Source organism: Vollenhovia emeryi, unplaced genomic scaffold (genome assembly GCF_000949405.1).
Source record: "Vollenhovia emeryi isolate VEMERY1.0 unplaced genomic scaffold, V.emery_V1.0 DF939125.1, whole genome shotgun sequence".
Classification (NCBI taxonomy): domain Eukaryota; kingdom Metazoa; phylum Arthropoda; class Insecta; order Hymenoptera; family Formicidae; genus Vollenhovia; species Vollenhovia emeryi.
Window position 1 is genome coordinate 2,051,131 of NW_011967241.1, and position 12,935 is coordinate 2,064,065.

Genomic DNA, 12,935 nt, shown 5'->3' on the forward strand with positions numbered 1-12,935 from the left:
ACGTAGAAATTTCTGTCTCAAACATCTCCTTGCATTTATGTAAACTGTGCGCAATTTTTAAGGTGTTATATCGGTGAAACAATAGACAATTATTCTGCCAACTCACCATATGTCCAAATGGAGAATGTCCGTGCTGATATCATCAATGTCGCTGAAACAGGAATCGGTATACGGTTATGCGCGAGTACGCGGATTTGTAGCGGTTAAACTAATGAAGGATCGCCATTGCGAGAGCCAATTACGAGGGGGTCAAACCCCAAAGTTTTCGCTTACAAACGGAACTTCTCATTCCAACGCGGGCTCAACGTGTGCGGCTTCACCGAGGTAGCTCGTATAAACTTGGCGGGTAGAGCACCGCTCAAGGACTCGCGGTGTTCCCGCCTGCTACTGTGCTCCTTGCGCTTAAACGAAAGCCTGAAACTGATTTTGAATGGGCAGTTTAGTAACAGTCCGTCTTCAACGTATTGTTCTAACATCCAATCATTTAACGATCCTCGATCACTCAATTGTCTCATTTTCTCAGTAGACTTACCTCTTCCGTCTTTAAAGACAGAAGTCTCTATATAACTAACAGTAATAAATTAAAAAAATAAACTTAAACGAGATAAATGATAAAGCACAACCTTATAATCTAATAGCTGCGTCTTTAAAGTGTGTATCCTAAACGGATTTGTGGACGGCTCAATTTCTTTTGGAAATAGCATTGCACCTTTAACAAATTCTTCCTTCTTATGGAATAAACTTGAAATTGGAATTGCATTATTTTACACTTGTCCAGTATCAACTGCAGACTACACGAATCCATTTTATCCGCATTCGCATTGTAACACAATATCCTCGTAAATTGGAATTTTGATGCTAATTGGCAAATTGTGTTGTCGTTGGAAGATAGAGTCTCAAGTTTTCCTCACAGGGCTTCCAGATCTTCTATGCCAAGGTACAGCATGACATCCGCTCTCGCTGAATCCGGATGGAATTTCACGCGGTTAACGAAGTGCATGCATAGCGTACGACACCTCGTAGACGTCGCGCGTCTCGTTGCAGCTGGTGACGCACTGTTCGCTCCCGTTGCCGCTGCATTAATCACTTTACTTATACCACCAGGTGGCGGACGGAACAATATGTGAAGATACACAGCAAAATGGGCTTGCTCTCTCAATGCTCTTGCCCGTTTCTCCATCCGGAGAACGATGCTCGCCCGCTCGCAGAACTTGCTGCATCCGGCGTGTGTCCATTGTTACATCGCGTCGTATTGTCGCAAATGTTGTCGGAGTTAACGTACAATAAATGCACATATCGCCGAGGATTCGTAATATTCTAAATTGACATGTCCCCATTCCTTAGTCACAATTTTCTGTCATTTCAAAAATATAGTAACGATTACGGTACCTTGGACGTGCTTTGTCACAAGATGGACAAAGAATCTAGAACACCGCGCAATGATACTATATTAATCTACGTAAGGTTCACATTTATGCATAAATATATATATGTGCCAACATATAGCGTATCCGCAAATTCATAAATCTACGTACTCGTGCAATTTATAAACTCGGCAATTTTTTTAAAAGTTAGAGACTGAACAAAAACGTTTCAAGCGTATAATCTCTTAAGTAATATAAAAATACGCAGCAATTCGTTTTCTAATACGATACATTTTTGAAGAAATTTAATTGCTGTAAATTCATACCCTCTTAGATTCATAAATGCGAAAAAATGAATTTAAGATTTTGTTTACGAAATTATAAGAAACTGTGGCGTAATTTTTTTAACTTCTTTAATGTCGGCGCGTTTAATCCCTTCAGTTGTACATTACTTCCCGCGATATTAACTTCTATTCTCGAGTGCGCATTTATCTTAAGTAGCACACGCCGTCAATTTATCGTACCGCTGATAATGATAGATATTGTGCAGTTTTTCGTAATAAACATTTTCGAGACAGCACAATTGCGTCATTAATATCATTTAATAATAGGCTCAAGAAGCTTCTCGGGGTGAAAGATAATTCGAGTCGAAGGGAAACGTTGAATTCTACGTCTACAATATTGATGTACTTCCTACGAGAAATAAAAAATCAAACTTCCATAGCCGTGAGCAATAGTTTTATTTAGAACGATTAACACAGCATCCGTCACCAGGCTAGACTAAAGAACTCGATGATGTTCTAAAGCAGATGCGACAAGGTTTGCTCACATCAGCTCGCATCCCTAATTACAATAATTGACTGCCAAACAAAAAACTGCAGAAACTATAATGACATTTTTACAAAATGTTTACGTATTCTCGCATTATACACATATGCCGCGGGAATTAAATTAATCATCTCTCCCGTGTTGTTTCGCACGTCAACTTACCTGTGGTGCTTTCGAAGTTTCTCATGGTGGGAGTTCTCGATCTCGCCGCCATCAGAAAGAGCGCGAATTGCTTGCCTCGGGGATGCTGGGGGTGTGTGAGGCGAATGTGCCGTTAAATTCGTTTGCGGGCTTAATGGTGCACCTGCGTTGCCAGGTTGTATACCCAGCATGCAGTAAGGATCGCTGAATCCTAAAGAGCACGGCAATACTCTTTGAGTACGAAGAGCTTTGTGCAGTTCCTACGTGATTTCTATCATATCCCGATAGTTTCCGATTGATACTTTAATCTTGCATTCTTTTACGTTTAACACGAATCTCCTCGCAACGGCAATACCGAATAGAGACGAAGTTTACTGCAGCGTTGAAATTTGTTTGAGGCTAAATATTTTTGTACAACCGAGTTTTGGTGGAGCTTAAAATTTTGTCAAGACAAAAGTTCTAATGTCTTCAAGCTAACCCGGCCTCGTTATTTGTTTGCCGCCGAGGAGCTTAGTTCCGAGAGAAAAGTCACTCGTTTGCAACTCGAAAGACAATCGCAGCTTGGAATGCAAAAGAATCGGCGGGACTTACCATTGACGTCCTTTGCCTCGAGTCCGTCGGCTTCGATCACCACCACGCTTAGCACGACAATAGGTGGCTGCAACAATAAATACGTTCCATTTCAATTAGTTTCTACTGCGGTATAAATAACGGTGCCGGATGATGCACTGTTTTTTTTTTACAAAAGAACGATTGCAATATCCCAGTATTTGAGAGGAAAGTTAATAAAAACGGATATATACCTTTTCTTCCGAGGCAATATTGAGATATCGCCGATGTTGGTCCTGTGGGACTCCAAAGGCTTCTTGGGCGTATCGATACAGGTCCTCCTTGTAATGTGCGTATTGTCCTGTACTGGCGCCCACAGTGTTCGCAATCGTGTAAAGAACTTCTATGTACAATTGCTCCATCTAAGAAATATCAATAATTGTAGTAACACAATGCGGATAATAAACTGCTGTTTCATTGCAATTACTATTATTAGATGCAATTTGTATGGCAAAATTGTGAAAAGCTATGTTAAATAATATCAAACTGTAATGTAAACGATATGAGAATGCTATAAATTCTTTCAGAAACAATGTATGAGAAATCCTGTTAGGAGACGATTAAGTTAAAGGTTTCCTTTGTCTAGCTAAACGATCGTGTTTCTCTGCTCCTTTTTGCAGGAATTTAAAGCAATGCGATATTCATTATACGAAGAAGAGTACAAACTCATTTTACAGGAAATAGGATATAAATCCAAGAGGAATCGCGCTCTCGTAACTTGGCCAATATCGTGCCGTTTAATTTGAGAAAGCACGAAAACGCACACTTTGTTAAGCTAATAGAAAATTATTAAGTTTAAGAAAAACTGAATGAACCCCAATTTGTAAAAAACTTTAGAAAATATGTCAGTAAAAGTATGCAATATTTTTATTATATATTTATATTTTTGTATTAATTAATATTCAGAGAAGCAAGAGATAGCTATAAATAATTCTTGCAAAAAAAATTCCAGCGATGTTAACGTAGCAGATTTTCTACTTCGTGTTATTTTTCGATGCTACAAGGAATATCCTGTCTCCTCTCTTATTAAGAGAGCGACGACGTCGGCATTTCGCCAATTAATCTTTATTCGAGCATACATAGCAACCTTTGCGCTACATCGAAGACGGGAGAGACAATGAACACGAAGATTAAACAGAATCGCGAACGGCGGGGATGTCGTAGAAGGGTGGAAGAGAAAGTGCGCTAGAATGATGAGCAGAGCTTGACACGAGAACTTCGTTGGAAACTCGCGAGCTCTCATGAAAACGCTATTTACTTAAAAGTGTTTTTTCCGCTCGGATATTTATTTTACGAGAGTCGAGAGCTTGCGAAACGGCAGTGCGAAAAATTGTGCGGATATCTGGGGACCCATCGCGAGAGAAATACGCGTATTTCACCGAAGATAGCGGAGACACAAGTTTACGACGGTTTGATCCGTAACCGATCGCAAATCCGAAGACACGTAGATCCATAAATTTATAAGGATCCATAGATCCGTACATTAATAAATATGCGCAATATATCTAGACTTTATTTATGCACACGTATTTCTTTTTAGAGCGCGTGGCAAATGAGGCAAGTTTCCGTCTAATCTTTTTAAATAAACTTTTTTAACTCGGACAATTGTTTATACTCAACATGGCGCTTAATATTACATCCCCGTATAAATTTAAATAATTATGTCTCCCTGCAAAAATACTGCAAATTGAATTTTGTTTGGACAACGTATTTTCTATCAATTTCATTGGATAGGTAGTTACGCGAACTAGTAAGTAACGGCTAAGGAATTACAGAGAGCGATTGGATTTAAAATCGAAGTTTCGAGATTTGAAATAGGAACATCGAGTTGGAAATAGTCGGGCTTTATTCATCCGCGTATTACAGTTGGCAAATCGAAACGACGACGACGTACACTCATTACGGATTTTCTACTTGTTAGTTCGATCGGGACACGAGTGCGTCCGTCTGACCCGTGCGGCTCGACAGACTTTATCTACTTAGAATAATGCTTCAAACGGAACGGGCGTAACTACTCGTCCACATGCAAAGCCCGTTGAAATTAGAATGACGTGTGTTAAACGTAATGGCGTCAGGTCGCACGCGATTCAATCGTAGAGCGAAAATGTGAAAAAACTTGTCGTCGCTTGTTTAATAACAGTGTTAAAAATGTTGACAGAATTCACAAAATAATCAACAGTAGCAAACCAGAAATTATAGTCTGCAAAAATTGACATTAGAAATGGCTCAAAAAGTTGCGTGAAATTTTTAGGAAAAAAAATAACCAAAATTTGCATATGTGTTGGGTAGAAAAGTAAAAATTGTTCCATAGCGAAATAATCTCTTTCACCTCTTTTTTGCTAAGCCGATACGGCTGCGAAGTCGAACTCGAATCTCTGGACGGCGGTGGCGGTTCCTTCGCTCTTGCTTCCACTTCCTGAAGGACAACAAGTCTCCGATTCTCCTGTTTCCAAGATAACGCGGTGAAACTTTCGAAGAAGGAGCCATCTGTTTCTTGAACACTATAATTGATAGACGATTAAATTAAGCAATTTAATCATTTGTTTTTGCATTGTAATTGGAATATACAAAACAGTCTCGTTCTTTTTATAATAAGTAGAGAAATTGTGTATTAAGTATATAGTAAATATACTTATCAATCATGTAATAAATATTATAAACTAATACTGCACAAGAAAATTACATATTGTAATTAATAACACGAATGTCTTTCCAAATTTGGTTCCTGTCATACTCGTAAAACGTTTTATATTTAAACAAGCGTTTTAACAGATTAATCCAAATGATAGTTAAAAATGGTAGATAAATTCAAATCAAGTATATGTTCATAATAACAAATATTAGTAAATGTTAATAAAGTAAACGCGTGCATCCGTATTTGCTAAATTTATCAAAAATGTAGAACTTTTTTCAAAGTGGAGTCAGATATAAATATTATTACTTGGTTACTTTAATATATACATATAAAATCTCTAAATAGAGAACTCGTTACGGATGATCAGAGTGAATTATTGATTAACATTGCCTGTGTATTATTTCATACGCGTTTGCAGCAGCTTAATGCATGTACGTTTTGTTCTTAAGTTCTCTAATGCAAGCAAATCAAAAGAGAAAAGTTTCGCAGCATATCAATGTGTATTGTGCAATTTATACTTTCGTAAATAAAATCATATTTCCGTATTTCGTGCACTAGCTTATTAACCTGGTGATTTTTTCACCCTCGCGTGTGCACCCAGTTTCGCAATCTCGCGAAACTATCGATCGCTATCGATGCTCTCTCCCTCTCCCTCCCTCTCTCTCTCTCTCTCTCTCTCTCTCTCTGCACTGGAATTTTAACACGACTCGTGCACGTTCGAATACAAGATAACAAGCAACTATGTAGAATTTGTTTTAATACAAAGTTCAATATCTCATAGCTATTTATTTGTCCACTGATTACATTTATATTTGCCATATTCGCTGTGAGTGATATTTATTATTTGTTTTATTTATAAGTTTCCATATGTGTACCACAAATATTTCAATATAAAACTGTAATTTGTTACGACAAAACTGTGAGAATTAAAGCATAAATTTTGTTCACAGATTTATATATTATTTATAATTTCGTAGATAGATATGTGTGTATATTACACATATATATTTATCAGTAATAATTTTAAAAGCATTGACATCGATAATATTCCACGGATTAGATAGAGAAGTAGCATAATAACATATTGACTACTGGCAGGCTATTTTCCTTTTGTCGGGAAATAGCTTTTCCTCGTTAACGCAAGCTCGATTATTGGAATCAGGATGGTCGGACAGCCATACACGAAGACACAACAATAACGGAGAGAGGTTGTTAAACAACGAGATGGCGCAAACCTATAATTGTTCCAAGATGATAAGGATCTTGGTTGCCTCGATAGGTATCGCGGGAAACATTCTATACACGGTTGCTCGAATTAAACCCGCAGCACACGGTGTGTGCTGTGCTGTTGACTTCGTTCCATGCTTGTAATCTTGCAAGATGTAGAGCAGAGACTAAACAGGCTCTCTGCACAAATTTGTTACTTGAGATAAATTTATACCACGATCACTCAGAAGCATTCAGCCTGAAAGCGTTTGAGCACCGTACAATTTTTATTTTAACATACGTTCTTTCCCTTCAATTTCTCTTTGCTTACGATAACAAGAAATATTTTATAAATTTTGTTTCTTGATTCTCTCTCTCTCTCTCTTTCTCTCTCTTTCTCTCTCTCTCTCTCTGCTGTATTAAGAGAAGTTTAAATCATCGCAGAGATATTGAATGAAAAATTCTTGCAAAATCTCATTTGCTATCTGCAAGATAGCATGCAAGAAAACCGGTGGTAAAAAACGCTTCGTGTATGAAGTACGGCTTAGAACTCAAGCTGCGTGTCATTTACATAATGTACGGCATTGACGATGCTCTCCCTTTTACGGCTTACATAATTCGCGAATCGACGTATTAATAACTCAAGCGACTTTAGTATTTGAATAATATCTTCGTGATCAAAAGCGACGACGTTATGGACCGGTTCTCTCGTTAATTTGATTTTTAATTAAATAAGTAATTCCGCGGTGCATTTAGATGACTCGCTTTGCATTGCGGCTTAATTACGACGTGAAAAAGTGTGCAATTTTATTTCCATTTCTGTAATTATTACGTCGAGACGGGAGGACGGATTACGTAATTCACACATGCGAGTGAAGCACAGTAATTCGATTACTCTCGTCAGTTCTACGGCAAATATTTCTCTCAGAAGTTACACGTGCGCGTAATCTCAATCGAAAAGCAAACACACGCATCAATGAACATCTATTCGATTCCCACTAATTGGAAGTAACCACGTGAGGTTGACTCCAAATTTTATGTTTATGTAATATTATACTTAATTTAAGTTAAAATTAATCTCTATTTTGTAACAATAGCTTTATCAAACTTAAAATGAAGTTTATTCGCAACAAGTTTATCAGTTTTGTATTTTCTTTGAACTACACATAAATTTGTTATGTTTAGTTGACTTCTCTACAGTAACAGTTAAATAAACAATTATAATTTCTGTAGACAATTTTAAAATACAAGATATCAAATTAATATTATATCAATCTCATCTTTCATTGATTCCTTTCGTTCTCAATGATCGATAATCCTAATTGACATATCGACATCGTGACAACTATCAATCTTTCAATTGAAGTGATACACATAATTAATGTAATTGATGCATATAATAACTCGTCTCTCTAATTTTGATTAATATCATCTGCTGATTAATGTCTCTATCAAATCTTTGTAATTTTTTTTCTTTGCGGAATCTCTTTTGCTATCGAAAATATAAGGCCAAGGTAAAGTGGCGGGTGTAGTAGTTAAATCAGGGGCGCAAAGGCATGTCTCCGGAAAGAGACAGCGGAGACAATAATGCCGTCAACGTGGCTTTTTACAAGGGACCTGGTAAACGGGCGTGAAAAGAGTTGTTCGAGGAAGAAAAAAATGCTGCGGGGGAACACAACGAGCCGTGGGCATCCTCGTAATGGAAACCGAAAGCACACCGACGACATTCTTCTCATCGTCATTCTAACGTCGAGGGCATGTTCGCCACGCTGTGAATTGTAATTTGATCAGCGTCGACTTCCCGTCGGACGTTCAGCACTCAACTTTCAAAGACCCGTTTTGTAAATTACGATCCTTCAATTAAGGACGGAAATGTATGCAGTTTTCCTAATTTTCTATTATTACATTTTTCTAAACCCATATTTATTTATTGTTAAACTTAATGTTTTTCCTCTTTTACTTCTAGTGAGATTAATGTAATCTATTAATCCATTTAATTGCTAGTTTTATAATTTTTTTTATTTCTTTTATTTCTTCGCGTTAAAAGAAACCATTTGAGGTATCAAAATTTGTTATATTAATACTTAGAGTTTTTGTATTTGTCACGTCTTCTTTGTCATCAAAGTAAATTCACATTAGAAGAGGGAAGTAACTAGACTTTCCGTGTCTCACGATACTACCAAGACCGTACCTAATTCTCGACTTGTTACTTGCTTAATTGTTATTTAATGATTTCTCTTTGCTGCCTGTCACAAAATTACTCTAGTCCTTTGTCATTTTCTTGAGGTCAACTACGCAGCGATAAGAAGCGTTGGAACTGAACCGATAAGATTCTTAACAGCACACGGGATGCTATATTTAAAATAAAATAGATTACACGAACACTTCTGTACAACAGCTATCATTTACTAGTCCCAAGGAGCAATAAAATAATCAGATGTGATTCGATTAATTATATACTACGGTAAGTAATCCTATAAATAGCTTATCATTTCGCAATACGAAAAAACAACTTTGTAAAATATAAGTTGTTGAGCTGGCATATATATTTTATGATTAGTCAAAACAGATTATACAGTGAAAAATGAGAAATTAAAAATTAACTGTAATACCCAGCACACGCGTAGGTTACACGTTTTTAGGCAAACATTACGATATGAAAACAGTGTACTTGGAAAGTACACTTATTTAAGTATGTACATTAAGTGAAGGCATTAATTTTGAAGCTGTATTCCCTTTTACCTTAGCACCTCTATTATATTAAGTCTGGATTTTCTTAATGTTTCCACGCGTAGGCATGACGCTACTTCTGCCTGATATCGTAAGGCGTTGAAATAGTCCGCTTAGGAAAGATCTTCTATCCCCCGGGATTCATCCCTTAAGACAGCGTGAATATTTCACACCTTCTCTCTCTACAGGGATTCTCTTAAAACCACAGAATCGTACATTCAAACGAAATGCGTTGTTCTTCGGTATCTTTATCGGTAGTTTCTTTTTCAAATCTCGGGAATCGCGTGAGTGAATGGCGTGCTGTTTCTTTTTTTTTTGTGGAAAATTAAAATCTTGAAGTTGACGCAATCTAATATCTAGATTGAAATACGCCAATAATGAAAGTGTCTTTGATTCAGTTTTAATTTCACTTTCGTCTCCTCGAAACTTCTGTCTTTCTGTCAATACAGAAAAATTCGCGCATAAAAACAATTTACGCGTTCAGATAATTGGAATTCATCACAAAGTTGAGTAGGCGATATCGTCCTATTGAACAAGGGGTGGCTGGTAATTACTCGTCCCTTTTACTTTCATCTAGAATTCGCGTAGTAGTAGAATTAAGTAGTTGAAACATAACTGCAAACTTTTCAAATGTCTCTCATTGCACAAATTTACAGTTTTAGAAATCTACAGATTTCAAATTGTACGAATTTGAAAGAACTTCGAGGATTGAAAATTTTGCTACCAGAGATGTTTATCAGAATAATTACAAATAAGAATAATTATGAATAAAAGGTAATAAGAGTGAGAGAAAATAAAGGTATAATTTTGGAAAATTAGATGTATAATATTCTTTCATTTCCGCAGATTGCGATGATACTTAGTGATCGGAGGTAGATTAGACGGGATGTGCTCAAGTCATAGAATCTCTCACGCCTCTAATGCAGTCTTGACCTTGTCCGCGTAGAGTTGGATCCACTGACGAGAGAGGAAATAAGTGGGCACATGTCCTCGTTATAGTGGACGGTCAGACCCGATATCGTATTTCAGGAGCGCGCCTTCTCGTCCAGAGCTTGTTAAGCGCGCCCCACTGCGCTAATTTATACAAAGCAGTAGGGCCGTATATTCCGACGGATACGGTATTAATAAACAGCCCTTGCGTATCTCGAGAGGCCATCGGGGGCGGTTTTAAGCTCCTGACGTGCATGTGTGCCTTTCGCTATGGACGACGTTCCTGGATATCGCTAGAAATCGGATTTAATCCTGACCCTGTCTCTTTTGCCCTTCAAATTGGCTCTCGTTTCGATCTCGTCGCGAAAGTATTTTAAATTATTCTCCGGGCGAATTAGTCGCTGGGCGCAAACATTAAAACAACATTTAACTTTCAATTTTGTAAATTAATTTTAATTTTACAATCTCTGGCAATATCTGGAAAAATAGAGCGAAGGATGAAAAGAGCTGATGATCACTGCAATAAAGGTGATTGTATGTGAAACAAGTGCTTGTAATCCGCGTGTATTCGTTATTTGTTTTTTTTACGAGAAACGTAATTTTCATCTCTCGCAAAATAATAATAAAAATAAACATGTAGGAATAATGGATAGAAAAATGAACCGGCGTAGAGAAACGTGATGCTCAGCAGACCTTTTGTTAAGCAATTAGCAGCATGTGGGAAATGAATGAACTCTCAGCAAACAATTTTCGCAAAGTGTGTTGCGTCAACGTTCGCTGTGAATTCTTTTAGGATAATTATTTCTCCATGACGCAACTCAATTCCTGCAATCTTTCACGGATTATTGGAAAAAAAAGAAATATTATCATTTCATGCTCACGTATCGTATTATCGGACGAGTTAACGTGGATCGTTTCGAAATAATAAAACAGACATTGGATTATCCTTCAGCGCGTGGATGGTAAAAAAAAAGAGCACAGTAAACTGCACGAGGCAACTAGAAATATAACTGAAACGTGCGAGTTCTTGATTTCTGCTCGATTGTTTACGCAAACATTTTGCCAGCAAAATGTGAAACAGATACGCCTCTGTCCAAGGCATTTACATCCGCGCTATATTTGATTTACATAAGTTTTATATAAGTTTTACAATTTATAACGTAATTTACGTCACGCTCATAATGCTTATAATATTAATTTTATTACACATTTTATTATTTATTTACATAAAAGAAACCAGTATACTAATAAAGTATACTGGCTTTGAAGATTTTATCAAACACCTGTGCATATTACATGCATATCTCAATCATAGATATCTACTAGGATTTCTCTTTTCATCGGGTGTCCTTTCAGAATCAAGTTAAGTCTGTGGTAGCAACAAGCAACCAGTACTAGGCAGCTGATATTCTGTTTCTTTGAATAGCGGTCTTCCTTTAATCCAAGTCTTTTGTAGAAGCTAAGACAGATCGTTATCGAGATATTCACGACCGAATCTCTTTCTCTCTCGAAAAATAAGTATACAACGTGAGATTAAAAGCTGCAATTGCATCGTTTGCACCTTAGTTTTCTCGAACATTCAGCTATTGATGATTCAACCCGTCTCAAGGCTGCAACTAAATTACAAGGAGAAATTCTACTTGAAATTTAATATCAATGTTAATTTTCAGAAAATTTGTTCATATTTTATTTTTAATTGTAACTGTAATATTATCATTTAATTTTTTAATGAAACATTATAATGTTTTATTTAATATTATTAATTCGAACTAAATTGAATAACTTTTCAAGGCGCAGAAAGGAATTAAAAGAAACAATTTTTACTGGGATCGATCCTCTTATACGCCGAAAGCTTTATCGCATATTTTCATCAGGCAGCGCTACAAAGCTTTTCGGAATTTTATTAACAGAACTACCCAGCGGCAGCTTTTCTGCTTCTATCAAACACAAAACCTTCGATACTGCAGCTTTTTCATTCTCAATGTGCCTCCAGTCGCCTCATTTTTACTGAACCCTCTCAATTAATCGATCTAACATCGCCCATGCATCTGCCCGCACTTTCTCCTTGTGCGAATCCCAATTTTCCCTTCGTTCGGCCTTGGAGAAAAAAAAAGGCGAGAAATTCATGCGACCGCGACTACAAGCTTACCCTCGTCGAGATATTAAAAGTATCTTGGGGGACCTCGATCGTTCCACCTGGACAACTTCTAGAAATCGAGGCAAGCTGTCGCGGCGAAACTTTTCACGCGGCCTTTTACCGAGCCTAACTACTTATCCTGCTGGGAGAACAGAAGTTCTACTCTGAAATCGTGGAGACTTTTTCTCAGTGACGCAATAAAAGTAAAATTTGTCTCTTCACAGATATAATATCAAATTTTATCAACGGCGATCTGGTGATGATTGAGATAATGCGAGTGACATTGTTTATTTCGAACAATTTCTCAGAAACTTAGATAGAAACGAGATAGAAAAACTCTCTTCGTTAAATGTTT

General features: G+C 37.1%; 1 protein-coding gene across 3 annotated transcripts in view; it reads right to left on the reverse strand.

The window, feature by feature from the left end:
* The window catches only part of LOC105569241 (BAI1-associated protein 3), a 78,387-nt gene that overhangs the window by 13,882 nt on the left and 51,570 nt on the right, over positions 1-12,935 (reverse strand). For all 3 annotated transcript variants that reach the window (XM_012025535.1, XM_012025533.1, XM_012025534.1), the window contains exons 4-9: positions 5,272-5,443; positions 3,137-3,304; positions 2,925-2,991; positions 2,355-2,544; positions 274-420; positions 107-151 (exon numbers count right to left, since the gene is read on the reverse strand). In XM_012025535.1, the coding sequence (XP_011880925.1) occupies positions 107-151; positions 274-420; positions 2,355-2,544; positions 2,925-2,991; positions 3,137-3,304; positions 5,272-5,443 (789 nt within the window). The remainder of the gene's footprint in view (positions 1-106; positions 152-273; positions 421-2,354; positions 2,545-2,924; positions 2,992-3,136; positions 3,305-5,271; positions 5,444-12,935) is intronic.